Source organism: Ursus maritimus, unplaced genomic scaffold (genome assembly GCF_017311325.1).
Source record: "Ursus maritimus isolate PB19 unplaced genomic scaffold, ASM1731132v1 scaffold_93, whole genome shotgun sequence".
Classification (NCBI taxonomy): Eukaryota; Metazoa; Chordata; class Mammalia; order Carnivora; family Ursidae; genus Ursus; species Ursus maritimus.
In genome coordinates, this window is record NW_024427141.1 from 35,395 (window position 1) to 52,858 (window position 17,464).

At 36.7% G+C, this 17,464-nt stretch overlaps 1 protein-coding gene across 1 annotated transcript; it reads right to left on the minus strand.

Moving 5' to 3' along the window:
- Positions 1 to 14,989: 14,989 nt before the first annotated feature.
- On the minus strand, positions 14,990 to 15,916 carry LOC103681140 (olfactory receptor 4K15-like). The gene has a single exon (XM_008710657.2). It carries the CDS (start codon positions 15,914 to 15,916, stop codon positions 14,990 to 14,992), a length of 927 nt encoding a protein of 308 aa, XP_008708879.2.
- Positions 15,917 to 17,464: the final 1,548 nt, after the last annotated feature.

Sequence of the window (17,464 nt, forward strand, 5' to 3'; positions counted from 1 at the left end):
CAATGTCTAAATAACACTAAATCATTTTGTCTTCTCCTTAGAACCCCTTGAGTTTTGGATGGTCTTAATAATCTGTTACACAGTAGGAAACAAGCTCATCCATGAGCTTACTCATGATCACAAGGCAAGAGGAGTAACTTAAAACCAGCTCCATAGGCTTTGTAGATTGGCAAAAATAATTTACATCTGTTGTTCTTGTAGTCATTTTCCATCATTAATTGTCCTAAATCTTGAAGTATAACATTTCTTTAACTCTCCAAGAGATATGCATGGCTTAACGCTTATCGTGTGATGTAAAGTCACACTGATTGTTTGACTTTAGACTACTTTTTCTGAGCTTTAATTACACATTTCAAAAAAGATGAGAGGTGGTAATAATGCCTACTTTACAGAAGGCTTTGAAGTTTAAAAATGTTAGTTTATGACATTCTTCTATCAGAGTAATTCTAACACAATAGATGTTCTTAATATGTTAAATACCCCCATATTAACAAAGCTTTACCTTACTGCTATTGCAGGAATCATACACAATTTAGACAATTCCTACTAAAGAGAAACTGTTAGATATTAACCGGGTCTGTAGTTAAACAACCCTGTCTGTCAGTTATTCATGTGTATAATTTCTTAAAATACGTATTATATCTTTACCTTAATTACCTAAAACTCATTTCTGCTTGTTTATTTAGGAACAGTTCCTAAATTTTCTTTATGCATTTTCTTTGCAGATCAAATTTAGGTTTAGGCCAGAAAATTGTTAAGAGAATAGATCCCTAAAGTTCTCATCACAAGGAGAATTTTTTTTCTTTTTCTTTTTATTGTATCTGTATCAGGTGTTGGTATTAACTAAACCTATGGTAATAATTATTTCAAAATATATGCAAATCAAACCATCGTGCTGTATACCTTAAACATATACAGTGATGTATGTCAGTTATTTCTCAATAAAACTGGAAAAAAATTAGATTTAGGCCAACTTACGCTTCCCTGCTTTATCATTATCAATGGCCTTATTAATACATATTTATAACTGATGAAAGAATAGTTGTTGTAGGGGTTTGGGATAAAGAGATTAAGATGATTGAATTATAAATGTCTCGTGTTCCTAAAAATACATTTTGGGGGGAATCAGAATAATCCTAATAATCCTAAAAAAATTCCTGCATCTCGTTATATTTTCCTATAAGGATGCAGCCCAACTAGACAAGCTTTCAAGAAGTTCTATTTTAGGAAACCATACTAGTTCTGACAATTAATTTGACCACAGTTTTAGTAAGGAATCTGGATGTGATGTAATCTTAACCCCATGTAAGGGCACAAATATCTTTCACTGCCTGTTTATTTCGTACATGAAGCCAGTCTTCCTAAGTCCTGAGGATACACCCCCTAGTCTTTCATTTTTTCCCACCAGCTTTATTGAGTTATAATTGACAAATAAAACAATGTGATTTTTTGTGTTGTTCTATAATTTTTTATTATGTTAGTCACCATACAGTACATCCTTAGTTTTTGATGTGATGTTTTGATATACATATACGTTGTGCAATGCTTACAACAATCAAGCTAAATGACACATCCATTACCTCACATGGTTTCCTTCCTTCTTCCCCTCCCTCCCTCCCTCCCTCCTTTCCACCTTTCTTCCCTTCCTCCCTTCCTCCCTCCCTTCCTTCCTTCCTTCCTTCCTTCCTTCCTTCCTTCCTTCCTTCCTTCCTTCCTTCCTCTGGTGAGAACAGCTAAGATCCACTCTCTTAGCAAATTTCAAGAGTATAATATGGTATTATTAGCTGAAGTCACCATGCTATACACTAGATCTGCAGACCTTATTCATCTTGCATCCTAAACTTTGTATCCTTTGATCAACAGCCATTCATTTAGGTGGATGTTGAAGGGGAGCAGAATGCACCATCCCAAAATATACCACCTTGGCATACTGATTATTTTCAATTAAAGCCACTCGAGAAACAGCAGTGCAAGAAGAACACTCTGAGTCTCCTTTGTTCCCCTGAAAGCGGGAGATAAATCTGCCAGGCGAAAGGTACCCTCCCTGTACCAAGAGGGTAGAAGGCATTCTTATCACCAGATGTAGGGAGTTTAGGGCTGAGAAGGCTATATAAACAACTATTATTATTTCTTCACTAATTTAATACCTCAAGCCCAAACATCTTTATCTTGTCAGTTTTTCACAAACTTATTGTATCTTTGTCTAAAAGGTATAAAAACTTCCGCTTTGGTCACTTCTTTGAGTGCCATATTTTCTTATGGATTTCCTGGGCAAACAAAATTAAATTCCCTTTTCTCCTGTTAACTGTCCTATGTCAATTTAATTATGAGATATTCTAAAGAACCTAGAAGGGACGAAGGGAAAACTAAAAAGTGTCCACCCCAACAATGTAATTACATTCCATACAGGGAAGCCGTCAAGTACAGAACCATTTCATGTTCTCACTGGACTGTTCAGAAAAACACATTTAGTCCACATTTTAGATACGCCTTTTGTGGACTCTGGAGTCAGAGTAAAAAATGAAGATGATTCATCAAGTGAATTCACTAGCAATGATGAATCAGTACTTACTATAATGGTGTAGAAGAGAGCAGTAATGGAGAAGCTTCTGAAATATGCTGTAGATTATATAATTTCCTTATCCTGTGTGTGATTCTTTTTGTTTCCCCATTTCTAAAATAAAGTTGTTCTCCCTCAGGTTTATGGATTTGTTATGTAAAATGAACTCTACCTAATGAAAATGTTTGTTGTACAGATATATATAAATTAACAAATGAGGTAGATTTTTTAGTGAGTGATAATAATTTTAAAACATGAGAAAGAATGGAAAAGAAAGCTTGGATTTGTTGAAACCCTGCTAGGCAGCATCAGTTGAGTTAGATGTTTGTGTTTCTGTTATATCACGTAATCTGTACAACAGACCTGAGGGGAAGACATTATTCCAGAGCTACAGAGGAGAAAACCAAGGATCAGATAAATTTAGTAATCTCCAAGCAATTTATGTAAATTAATTAAATTTCCCCGTAATATTACATGGTAAACAAAATCCCGTTTTGCAGTAAGAAATCAGAGTAACAGAGAACATAAGTAACTTCTCTAGAGTTACATACCTGAAAGTCAATGAACTAGAACTTGAACCCAGACCTTTGACTTCAGGGCTAGCTCTCCCTGAGGCTACATTCTGTAGTTTTAGATCTGAATGATGTGGAACCCATACCATCTACACTATTCATTTACAATGGAATAGTTCCTCAGTATATGCTCTTGGTTCTCATCTTTCTACCAATTATGAAGTATTGGTTCCTCATGTAAGCCAGGTTTCTCAACGTGGGCACTATGGAAGTTTGGGGTTGGATAATTCTCGTAGGAAGAAGTCTTGTGCACTATAAAATGTTTAGGAGCATCCCTGGTCTTCCCCACTAGATGCCAATAGTACTTACCTCCGTTGTGACAATCAAAATATATCTAAGACACTGCAAAGTATCCGGGAGGGCAGGGGTCACCTTGAGTTTAGAATCACTGAGTTAAGCCATCTTTAGCTTGCATTTTTAGTCTCCCCCACTGTCGTTTAATTTGCATCTACTGACAAAGGATTCAGTCTGACTCATTCCAGAAATAAGCCAAAAAAAAAAAAATTCCTAATTCTACCTTCCTTAGTTGGTTTTCCACCTGCTCAGACCTGACTACACTCAATTATGCCTTTTGCTACCCCGATAAGAAAAACTATTTTTACCAAAGGTTTTCAAAGACCTGGTTATGATAGCTAATTTTGTTTTAAGTGAAACAACTCCTGGTCTTCCTCTTGAAATTTTTGTATTATCTATTTAATTAATATTATTAATTTATTATTTAATTATTTATATTATTTTTCCTTCATCCATGTACTGATCCTTAGGAATAGATTTCCATTGAGGATGTAGTCTGGGTTTCCAGATTTGTCCCATCCCCTTCTGCACACCTTGTAGTCTTTCTCTCTTACTTTATGTTCTCCTTAGTCTCCCTTCTTCTCTTTGTTCCCTGTCTTCCTTAGGCATTTCATTCACCACTGTGTGAAGACGTTGAATTTTGCAGCACCACTTCTCACTACACTCCAGTAATCCAAACATGTTTCTGAGAGTTTACTGCATGTCAATATTACACAGCCATCTCAGACCACAGCTCACAATTTCTCTCCTCTGGTCAGCTCTTTTTCCCTTTAAACTTTTCTTCGCTATGTAACTGTCCCTATTCTTCCAGGTTGTAAACTTACTTTTTCCTGGATCTCATTCTCCCACTTGTAACATTGCATCACTCCTTGAAGTAAACTAGTAAAATTTAAAGTCCTTAACATAACAGCCAAGCATATAGTATGGTCTGGTTTTACTTATACCCCTTGCTACTCTCTAGACAAAACCAGATTCTTCAACATTTATTAAGCTGGTAGATATTTTCTATTCATTTTCTGATGCCCTTCACAGATAATATATTCCAGTGCAAATGCTATTTCCTCGAAAAGCCTTCCTAGAGGCTTATGTTGAAATTTCTCCTTTTCCTAATGTTGCTGTATCACTTTGCTTGTATGTAGATGATGAGTTCTCCCAAAGTAAGAGTTTTTGTGTAGATCTTCTTCCCCTGCCAGAGTCGGTGCTCCTTGTATTCTCATGCCTCTTACGGATCTTTCACAGGACTGGTATATAGATGTGCATGGAATATATTTCACAAATGTGTTTTGGTGTTAACTGAAATATATTTCACTTTGTATCTGTCATTTATTCAATCTTTTCACCTTATAATCTAGCTGTGCACAGAGACCTTCGAACTCTGTAATAGACCTCGAACTCTGCAAATCATAAGCCACTTACATAAACTTCATTTCTACATAGAACAAGAATATTTTATCTCATTAGTAATATAAGCTCGTATTTAAGTCATGAAAATCAGTGCCAGTCATCAAACCAGCAAAAGCAAAGGGAATAAAATAATCCTTTTGAATCATAACATAGAGAAAATGGGTTATTTGTTGTATTAAAAGTAAACCATATTTTGTTTACCAACTTTTTAAAAAGTAATAGAAATAACGTAATTAAAAGAGAAGAAATTTTCACTCTAATTCTATAAAATTAAGTGAATTTTGTCTGATCTATTTGAAATGCAGAGTAAGTAAAATAAATCATTAAGGCAAAGATACACAGCTACAAGCCTATGACCTGAGTTTGGTATTTATCATTCCCATAATTTTTTTAAAAAGCTTTACTGCATATGCATATATCTACAACGGGATATATAGCCTTGATTTGCATTTTTATTTAGTTTTTTTAGGTGATAGGTAACAGTGTCAAATGCATTTTTTTTAAGTACAGAGTTTGTCATAATCTCCAAAGAGTAATAACTCCCCCTCTGTACATCATTTCTCACAAATTCTCTAACTCCACCTCTGGATGTGATTTCTCACAAATTCTCTAAATCATGCTAAGACTCATGGACATCCTCACCTTGATTCACTTCCTTTGACTTCTAATGCGTTTTTCTCTCATTTATAGGTCTTGTCTAAGGCACAGTGTAATAATTGAATATGTAACTGGACACAATCTATTTCTAATGTGTATCTTTTTCAGATATAGCCTACCTGATATAATGCATGTCAGAGATGTAAATTGGATTCTTCAGTTTTTCTGTTGTGGGGTTAATCTCTTTCAAGTGGTGATATTTATAGATGCTTTTTTCTTTTGTCAAGTTGGAGTCGTACCGTGGTTTTATCTGATTGATCAATTGAACCTTTGGAGAGCTAGTAATAGATGTCCTAGTTTCATCTTCCAATGGGGATTATTATTAATACCTTCCACTACATATTCCCAATGGAACAAAGTCAGTAGCATCCCACATTGTTGACAATTACAGAAAGGACCATAGGAGAAAAAGGCAGGGTCATTTAACCCTTGGACAGTCTGTAGAGTAAAATATGTTCTGTGACTTCTATACAATTGAACCAGCTACTCTAGGGAGAATTCTTCTTGCCTAAATGAGAAATGCTTTGGCTTTAATGGAAGGACATGGTGTGAACTTGTGGTGGACATGGAAGAAAGGGTAACTAATTAGAACTTAGAGGACATGGATTCATGTTTTCAGTTCTGTCAAAAACTAAGAATAAGTTATTGGACAAAGACTTAACTCTCTGAGTCTCTGTTTACTCTTGTCTAAAATGATTTTAAATATTTCAAGTATATTGAAAATAAAGAGAACTATTAACTTAATGCCTTTGTTTACAGTATTCAGCTTTGTGAATTTTTTTATGTATAATGTTATTACTTAGAGCAGTTTTAATTTCACAGCAAAAGTGAGCAGAATGTACAAGAGTTCCCCTATACCCCTTGCTCTCCCCCGACAACACACACAGCCATTATCAGTGTCCCTACCAGAGAGGTACATTTGCTACCACTAATGAACCTTCACTGACACATCCTAATGACCCAAAGTCCATATATTACATTAGGGTTCACTCTTGGGTATTGTACTTTAATTTATGAATTTTGACAAATGTATAATGACATGTATCTGCCACTATAGTATCACTCAATTATTTACTTTTATTTTTTTCACAATTGTTATTTTGTTATATACTGTATGGTGACTAATATAACAGCTTTGTGAAATTTTAATGGTTTGCCATACTTCCTTTATTTTTATTAGGAATAAAATATTGTGAAAGATATTAGAATATGCTACCCCAAAATATGCCACTTTGGCATCTGAATCATTTGGGGCTGAAGGCAACTGAGAAGAAGCAGTTACAAGAGAAGCTCTCTGCCTTCTACCTATTTGCCTAAGAGCAGGACATATATTTGTAATGGTGCCCCCTGTCCCCTCTCCACCAGGAACGACAGAAGTTAATCACCACAGACAAGTCTAGATCCTTTTCAGTGCAGAGAGGGAACCAAAGGAATCTAACAAAACTTACTAAAAGGCTAGTGACTTTATCTTTTATTAGTTCCTCCATATATTTGCCGTTCCACAATTTGCTGCTCTGGAAACTCAGAGACCTTTCCTTTGTCTTGTCACTTCTTTAAAATTTATAGTTCTAAACTGAGGGTTGATAAAGAGAGGTGGGCGGGAGATGGACTAAATGGGCGATGGGCATTAAGGAGGGCATTTGTCGTGTTGAGCATGGGTGTTGTATGTTAGTGACAAATCACTGAATTCTATTCCTGAAAACAACATTGCACGAGAATTTAAATAAAAATTTGACAAAAAATAAAATAAAATGTATAGATCTTTTAAAATGTCATTTAAGACCAAATTCTAACCACCCCTTTGAGTTACTCCCTGTGTATGTGCAATGCACATGTTAATAACTCTCTCATGTTTTTCTCTTGTTTATCTGTCTTTTGCTAGTTTAATGTACAGGGTCCTAGCCAATAAACCTAGGATGGGTAGAAGGAAAATGATTTTTTTTTTTTACTCTCCTACAGTTGTTAGTTGGAGTATCTTATATAGCCCCACAAACAGTTTTTCAGAGTTAACCTGAGTTTGATATTTAACCTTCCCATGACTTTTTAAAATAGTTTTACTCATAGGGATGTATCCACCAAGAAATAATACATAGCTTGGATTTGCACGTTTTTTCGTCTTTTACAACTTGCTGTTTTCCACTAAATAATTTATTTGGGACAGTTATCAATAGTCATGCATATAGTTTTAGTTCATTTTAATGGTATAATTTTCATATTGTAGGACTACATTGCTTATCTGTCATTTTTTGTGAATAGACACGCAGCTTGTTTCCAGTTCTTGGTATTGTAAACAATGTTAAAATGAACATTTGTGTGAATAAGTATGTGCTGGAGGTTCTCCAGAATGTATTCCTAGCAGAATAATTGCTAAGTCATAAAGGATACAAATCTTCAGCATTACTAGATGTTTCCAAATTACACTACAAAATGGTTTCACACATTTGCACTTAATTTTATTTATCTGTATATCGCTTCTCAGCTCTGAATTCACCTGTTATATGTCCTGTGATGAGAATTCCTTTAAGTATATCTCCTTTAAAGTGACCATGATATCAACCTTTCTCAGAGGAGGGACCTAGTGGCACATTGCAAGATGAAGAGACTCTCCTACCAGTTCAGGCATGTGCTGAGGTCAGTGGTGTGTGTGAGGACATCCAATGGACATCCCAGACACTGACCCAAAACGCAGTCTCTCTCTGACCTTGCAGACTCCATTCTGGTGATAACCTTTCCACAGCACTCTCCACACAGAAACCAGAGCTCCCCACTCTGAAAGGCTTTTGCCCATGTTAGAACCCAGAGGCCTTGTGCACACACACCTTACCAGTTGCTGATTACCTGTTTCCCCACCTGCACAATGGGTGGCCTAACATTGCGCAGCAGTTCAAGATCAGGTCTCACCTGGCCCAACCAGTGACCAAACTTCTTTACTAAGCTGTGAGAGAAGCCAAGCTTTCTCCTTGAGTTTGAGCCCTTTTGAGATTGTCCTTCTGTGGCCATAACATACAATGTATTGATTTTTTTTTCCAATTAGGCACATGTTCACAGGTATATTATTGTGGTTATTATTGGCTTTTCTGTGGTTATTAATGAGTTCTAATTTGTTTCACAAATTAATTATACATGTAGTTTTCTTCTGTGAAATGCCTATTTTCAACAGTGGTGAAAAGTATCAATAGTGGTCTTTCTCATTTACAGAACCCAGAAGAACTTGGTTCAGTCAGAAGTATGCCCATCAATAGGAAGTGAACTAGGTTACATTTCTATGGTAAATTAAGTCTCAATTCTCTCTCCTACTTGCATTTATTTTCACTACTATGCTTTGTTTTTTACTGTGTTTCTTTTCTATTTCATTCTTGCCTTCTATTTAGTGGGTCAAGTTTTGTCACACTTTTATTTCCTCTACTGGTTTGAAAATCATATATTTTATTTTTCCTTCAGTGGCTGCACTCACAATTTTAGCATGCCTAAGAAGTCAATATTAATATCTTTTCCCCTTTCATTAAGGTAGGAAGAAGTATTTTCTATCTCTTTGAGAGTAGAGTGATCTGTTTAATCTATTCTCTCTATTGTTCAAAATGGGGAATTTCTATTCTGCATTTCAGTTCACTGATTCATTCCTTTGTCTCTTGCATTCTGCTGGTGAGACCATCCATTGAATTTGGGTGGTTTTTTTTTAAAACTGACATTTGGTAATCATTAATAATCAATTACATTTGATTTATATTTACATTTTTTGTTTTACATTTGGTTCTTTTTTGTACTTCTATTTATTTGGTAAGACTTTGTATTCTGTTATTTGCTGAGATGTTGAATTTTTTATCATTTTTAAAAATGCATTCACAATTGCTCATTGAAGCATTTTTAGGATAGCTTCTTTAAAATCTGGATAATTCTAATACGACTATCCCCTTGTTGTTGGCATCTATTCATTTTCAGTTTTCTTTGAAGTTGAGATTTTTCTAATTTGTATGATTAATGATTTTTTAAAAAGATTTTATTTATTTATTTGACAGAGACAGCCAGCGAGAGAGGGAACACAAGCAGGGGGAGTGGGAGAGGAGGAAGCAGGCTCCCAGCAGAAGAGCCTGATGTGGGGCTCGATCCCAGAACACTGGGATCACGCCCTGAGCTGAGGCAGATGCTTAACGACTGCGCCACCCAGACCCCCCTGATTAATGATTTTTAATTGGAATCTCAACATTATGTGTATTATATTTTAAGACTCTGAACCTTATTTCAACTTTCTGTCTTAGTTGGCTTGTTTTTACATTTTTCTGACAGGTGAAGACAGAGGAATACCCCTTTGTTCCTGCCACGTGGGTGTAGAAGTCATGTTTCCCAACTCTGCTTCTGTCAGCACACAAAGGGAGGCGAGGACACTTCTTGTTACCACTGGGAGGGAAGGAGAGCTCTGGACCCTTACTAGGCCTCCACTGATTTCTAGGAAGGAGAGGATTGCCTCTTGTGTTGTCACTGCTGCTCACTTACACCATGGGAGGAGCTGCTGTTTCCAGTCTGACAAAGATGAAAGTTCAGGTTCCATACTTGGCCCTCTCTGACACCTCCTCAGGTGTGTGGGGGTGCTGGGGTAGCTTGCTACATCTTGGCCAGCAGTAGGAGCCCAGGCTCCCCATTTGGCCTTTGCTGGTATAGGTGAGATGGGACCAAAGATTCTTTTGTGGTGTTTGGCTGAAGTAGAGAAGTTGTTGTTTAAGTATTTTATCTTGCTAGGCAGCCCCTCTCCTGGTTGTTTGGCTAGAATGAACAGGATTTTGTTGGGGACTTTTTTGGTCTATTCTCATTAGTGTTCCTGAGTTGTTGGCATCTTCTGTCACGTAATTTCTTGGGTCCCTATGCATTCTACCTTCTTCTCTCCAACTTTCAGAGTGTTACAATATATATTTTATATGCAAATCAATTTATATCAATCAGTGATTGATATTATATTAGCAGGAGCATATGGAAAATTGTGTCTACTCCTTTTCCGAGGAACAGAAGTCCCTGGCTTTTCTTTTATGATAGCAATATTTTCTCCTTTTATATTTGTTTTGTATCATTAGTCATGTTGAATATATTTGCTTCATAATGTGTATCCAATATATTTATTACTGATTTGAGAGGAGAGTAGGAAGTTAGTCTGCTGTTTGCTCAACTGACTCCTGTTCAATGTACATAGGTCATCATGTGTTTGTGAATTTGACTCAATTCAGTCAAGGTCACCTGAACTTTGGTTTTTCAAATGACCCCCGAATTTCAATGACCCTCTGGGTTCCCAATAGCTAATGTTGATTTTTCAGGTCAAAACTCTTCTTACTGTGCAGAGAGGATACAGACTCCAAACTCATTTGTGAGCAATCCCATGGTTCTAATTTCCAAGAGGAAGCAATTTTTCTATCCATAGGCTAGACCAGCAAAGGTAGTTTGGTCTTTTCCTTGTACTCGATAGTACCCTCTTCTGTATACATTTTGAGAGTTCCAGATCAAAAAAAATTCAATTCTGCCGAATGCTCTTGCAAGACAGAATTTTCCCCTAATGGCCAAGCGTACTGCCCATCATTTTCACAAACTACAGTCAGTTTCCATCAGTTTCCCTCTCTCAGAGCATCTGTTTCAGATGCCATGAGTTCATTTATTTATTTTAAAGAATATGTCTAGAATTCATAAGCAAGATCCTGGCTAATAGAATCCAACAGTACATTAAAATGATTATCCATCATAACCAAGTGGGATTCATCCTGGGATGCAAAGGTGGTTCAAATTCACAAATCTATCAGTGTGATAGATCATATCAACAAGAAAAAAGCCAAGAATCATATGATCCTCTCAATAGATGCAGAAAAAGCATTTGACAAAATACAGCATCCTTTCCTGATTAAAACCCATCAGAGTGTAGGGATAGAGGGTACATTCCTCAATCTCATAAAAACCATCTATGAAAAGCCTACAGCAAATATCATTAAATGGGGAAAAGCTGGAAGCCTTTCCCTTAAGATCAGGAACACGACAAGGATGCCCATTCTCGCCACTATTATTCAACATAGTACTAGAAGTCTTTGCAACAGCAACTAGACAACAAAAAGGGATAAAAAGTATCCAAATCAGCAAAGAAGAAGACAAACTGTCTCTCTTCGCAGATGACATGATACTTTAATGGAAAACCCAAAAGAATCCACTCCCAAACTATTAGAAGTTATAGAGCAATTCAGTAATGTGGTGGGATACAAAATCAATGCTCAGAAATCATGCATTTCTATACACGAATAATGAGACTGAAGAAAGAGAAATTAGGGAATCCATCCCATTTACAATAGCACCAAAAAATCATACGTTACCTCAGAAGTAACTTAACCAGAGACGTAAAGGATCTATATTCTAGAAACTACAAATCACTCTTGAAAGACTCACAATGCTGGATTTCAAGCTGTATTACAAAGCTGTGATCACAAAGACAGCATGGTACTAGCACAAAAACAGACACATAGTCCAATGGAACAGAATAGAGAACCCAGAAATGGACCCTCGGCTCCTTGGGCAACTAATCTTTGATAAAGCAGGAAAAAACACCCAGTGGAAAAAAGACAGTCTCTTCAATAAATGGTGCTGGGAACATTGGACAGCTACATGCAAAAGAATGAAACTTGACCACTCTCTCACACCATACACAAAAATAAACTCCAAATGGATGAAAGACCTCGATGTGAGACAGGAATCCATCAAAATTCTAGAGGAGAACATAGGCAGCAACCTCTACGACATCGGCCAAAGCAACCTTTTTCATGATACATCCCCAAAGGCAAGAGAAACAAAAGATAAAATGAATTTATGGGACTTCATCAAGATTAAAAGTTTCTGCACAGCCAAGGAAACAGTCAGAAAAACTAAGAGGCAGCCCACGGAATGGGAGAATATACTTGCAAATGATGCTACAGATAAAAGACTGGTATCCAAGATCTACAAAGAACTTCTCAAACTCAGTACACGAGAAACAAATAAACAAATCAAAAAATGGGCAGAAGATATGAACAGACACTTTTCCAATGAAGACATACAAATGGCTAACAGACACATGAAAAAATGTTCAAAATCATTAGCCATCAAGGAAATTCAAATCAAAACCACACTGAGATACCACCTTACGCCAGTTAGAATGGCAAAAATAGACAAGGCAAGAAACAACAATTGTTGGAGAGGATGTGGAGAAAGGGGATCCCTCCTACATTGTTGGTGGGAATGCAAGTTGATTCAGCACTCTGGAAAACAGTGTGGAGGTCCCTTAAAAAGTTAAAAATTGAGCTACCCTATGATCCAGCCATTGCACTACTGGGTATTTACCCCAAAGATACAGACGTAGTAAAGAGAAGGGCCATATGCACCCCAATGTTCATAGCAGCATTGTCCACAATAGCTAAATCGTGGAAGGAGCCGAGATGCCCTTCAACAGATGACTGGATTAAGAAGATGTGGTCCATGTATACAATGGAATATTATTCAGCCATCAAAAAGAATGATTTCTCAACATTTGCTGCAACATGAACGGCACTGGAGGAGATAATGCTAAGTGAAATAAGTCAAGCAGAGAAAGACAATTATATTGTTTCTCTCATCTGTGGAACATAAGAACTAGGAAGATCGGTAGGAGAAGAAAGGGATAAAGAAAGGGGGGTAAACAGAGGGGGGAGTGAAGCATGAGAGACTATGGACTCTGAGAAACAAACTGAGGGCTTCAGATGGGAGGGGGTGGGGGAATGGGATAGGCTGGTGATGGGTTGTAAGGAGGGCACATATTGCATGGTGCACTGGGTGTTACATGCAACTAATGAATCATCGAACTTTACGTCAAAAACCAGGGATGTACTGTATGGTGACTAACATAATATAATAAAAAATATTGAAAAAAACAGAATTCATAAGTATTTTTGTAGGACTTTCAGAATTACCTAAATTTCAATATTGCCAGTAGTAGAGGTATGATCTTATTTTTCTGCTGTACAGATATTTTGTGAGAATCAAATGAGATGGTATAATGGTACAGTTTATATGTTACATTGTGATCATTAAGTGTGTTTGGCTTTCTCATTATCATCATCATCACCATCATATGACACTGTCCTATATTAGTTTATTTTTTTTAATTCTGTTTCACAAAGGAATCAACAGAGACTTGTGGAGTGGTAAAGTCATGATGGGAAAAATGAGTCAAAAATTGTTTAAAATATACTTGGTACTAAATCCTATTCCACACTACCGTTTCTTCTACACACAAAACTATATTTTGCCTTTGGGGAATGGCTTTTCTTTCAAGTATTAGAAGTTAGAAATTGAAGGGTTTTTGTATCATTTCCTGATACATGCTGATTTGATTATGCTCAACTGATTTGCTGATTATGATTGTGCTCAACTCACTTAATTTGTATGATGCATGACTTTCAGTCTTCTAATTGGTGACAGAGTGGTTAGACTGTAAGAATTAAATATTAAATAAGTGTGAAAATGTAGTCTTCCTTTAAAAAGTCAAAAGAATTCTCGTTTTTAGAGAGCTTCAAAAAATGTATTCTGAATTATGTTTTGTTTGTTGGTATGGATTTGAGAGCATGAATTACATAGAGATAGGTGAGCATATAGAGAACAAAACCATATGTTTAGCACTGTTGATGAAAACGGTCTACTTATATGGGGAGCAGTATCCATTTTTGCATTGTAGTCATTGAACTTTGAATTCAATTCTAAGCTTTAATACACTGATATAAAGAAACACTGTCAGCTCATGTTTTAGTATTTGCAGCATGGTTAATGTAAATGTATGAATCGTACTTGGTTTCTGAGTTTGGATAATGAGTTCCGCAATATAGTCTGTTTGCTCTTTGGTGCCTATGTTTGGATAATTTGTTGTGAGAGCTCAGATTGCAAAAAATACTATCCCTATATGCAAAAAAAAAAAAAATCCCAGTCTATTTAGTTTCTTAGTTCAAATAGAAATAGTTTGAATAGCAAAGAATATAAGTGTGGGTGTTTGTATACATTTACAGAGAGAGAGAGACAGAGACAGAATAAGGTATATAACCAGAAATGGTAAAATTTATGATAATCCCTACCTCTAATTTGTGATACCAGATAAGATGGTGACCAGAGAATAACTGCAAATCAGTCACTATCCTGAAACATTAAAATATAATTTAAATATTTTACATTACTTTAGTATTTTATGCATTTTCATATTAAGTTGATTGAAAGAAGCATGGATTTGATAGACACATTTTATAGTAAAAGAAAAAGCTTCCTATAAATAATTTTAGTCTGAAATAAGAATTGTTTCATAAGCAAAAAATAGGAAGTCCAATTCTGTTATCTAAGATAGTTTGCTTACTGTTAGAGAATGCTAGAAAGAGGAAGAAAATGGGTGCTATGATATTTCAGACAGACCAGTAGTTGACAGAGTAAGGTACACTAACCTGGCTTTTATTATAGGTGTTACTTATCACAAGGAATACCTGGGAGACTTTCAGAAACGCACTTGTCGACTCCTTAGCTTTTGCATTGCTGATATTACCTCCTTATTCCTTAAGGCGTAGATCATGGGGTTTAAAAGAGGGGTGAAAACAGTATAAAATATGGAGAGAACCGTATCCACTGGGAGACTGCTAAAAGGCCAGGCATAAATGAAGATGCAGGACCCAAAGAAGAGGGTCACCACAGTGATATGGGCACTCAGGGTGGCCCTTGCCTTGGCCATGCCTGCTGAAGAACGCCGTCGCACGGTAACCAGGATGAGCGTGTAGGAGATCAGCAAGAGCACAAAGGAGCTCATGGCCATTAGACTGCTGTCTGAAAGCATCAGTACCTCAAGAGTAAAGGTATTGGTGCAGGCAAGTTTGATAACCAGGGGAAGGTCGCAGTAGTAACTGTCCACTTTATTGGGACCACAGAATGGAAGGTTTACTGTGAAGACCAACTGACTTAGTGAGTGCAAAACCCTGATGAGCCAGGAGCCCACCACAAGGCTTGTGCACTTGCACAGACTCATGATGGATGCATAGTACAGGGGTCGACATATGGCGACATATCTGTCGTAAGCCATAGCCACAAGGAGCATCATTTCACCGCCAGCAAAGACATGCAGAAAGAATATCTGGGTCATACAGCCATCAAAAGAGATGGTCTTGTGTTCCATACGGAAATCAAGAATCATTTTGGGGGTGGCAGAGGTGGATAGACACACATCAATGAAGGAGAGGTTACTGAGTAGGAAGCACATGGGTGTGTGTAGTGCAGGTTCAGAGATAACAGTGAGCACAATGCGGAGGTTCCCCAGCACAACGGATAAATAGAAAAGTGTAAAAAATGCAAAATAGAAAAGTTGTAGCTCTCGAGAACCTGAAAGACCATGCAGTATAAATTCAGTCACTTCTGATTTATTTCTTTGGCCCATGATTTCAAACTTGTGAGAAGGGATCAGAAATGTTCCTGTCAAGTGAAATGGAGAAAACATCATCCTCTTGTGACCATGAATGAGCAGAGCTAAGCCTGGGGTATCAAATTCCATTCAGCATACTTATGTATTTAGATCCTCGTAAGCACACAGATAAATGTTCTACGCAATCATTTGTTTTGTAATGACTCTATAACCTTGGCTTTCATCTCTGAATCCCAGCATGATAGTCACATTTTAAAACACAAGTTTACACATCACTTCCATGACTAAGAGCATGCCAATAATAGCGTCATCTCCCTTCCATAGCTTCCATCTCATTTTAAATCACTCCCTATAGGTATTCAATTTCACTTACTTCTGGTTTCTTCCTCTTGTTTGTGTTTTTGAAAAAACAAATATGTACATATTAAATAAATAAAATCAATAAGTAAAATACCTGATAAATAGGAAACGTAAGGTGTAGTCGTACTGACACGTTTCAAATGCTATTTCTTATGATTCTTAGTGATGTGACCTTGGGGAAGTTAATTAAACTCTCTGTGCATCAGTTTTTGCCTCTGTGAATTAAGAGAAATAATAGTATATGCCTCAAAGGATTGTTATAAGGATGAAAGAGTTAAAATAGATGAACTACTTAGGATAGTTCCTGGCCCATAAGAGATGTTCAATAGATGTTAGGTACTATGCCTTTGTTCCCTCAATGATGAAAATATTTGCAGGTATAAACTAGCATACTGCATAAATTATTAAAGTATGTACTCATCCTACTTAAGAGAACAGTTACTTCACGCATGTTAATGGTGTCTATTTACATGTAAGTGTGTTACTATGTGAGTTAATAATTAATATCATGTTTTTATCTTTTTAATTAGAGAGTTCCTAATTTAGATTCTTTGTAAATGCATAATGGCTCTTTTCTACCCACTGACTCTGAATTTCTGTGAATTTAAAATGTGATCCTCAGTCAGCATCAAGTACAAAAAAGGATACCATATTTGCTGATACTATCAATCTATATGTTCTCTACCAATTTATATAAACACATTTTATGATTTTGAAGGAAACTGTTTTATGCTTTCTTTGGTTTTTTTTTTTTAGAGTACATTACTCATAGTGTTCAATAATATTTGTTGATCCAAATATACAAAAAATAAAATTTTTAGTTTCACATCAGCTAAAAGAGAACTGCTTTTATTTTCCTCTATAGGCTAATTATGTCTGGGTAGTTGTAGGAAACTCAAAAAAAAATTCTTTTTAAATGGCTCTGATTCTTGGGGCACCTGGGTGGCTCAGTCCATTAAGCAAGCGTCTGGCTCTTGATGTCAGCTCAGGTCATGATCTCATGGTCATGAGATTAAGCCCTGTCTCAGCTCCCTGTCTCAGCTCCCTGTCTCAGGCTCCCTGTCTCAGCTCCCTGTCTCAGGCTCCCTGTCTCAGCTCCCTGTCTCAGGCTCCCTGTCTCAGCTCCCTGTCTCAGGCTCCCTGCTCAGCGGAGAGTCTGCTTGAGATTCTCTCTCGCCCTCTCCCCCTCTCCCCACTCACACT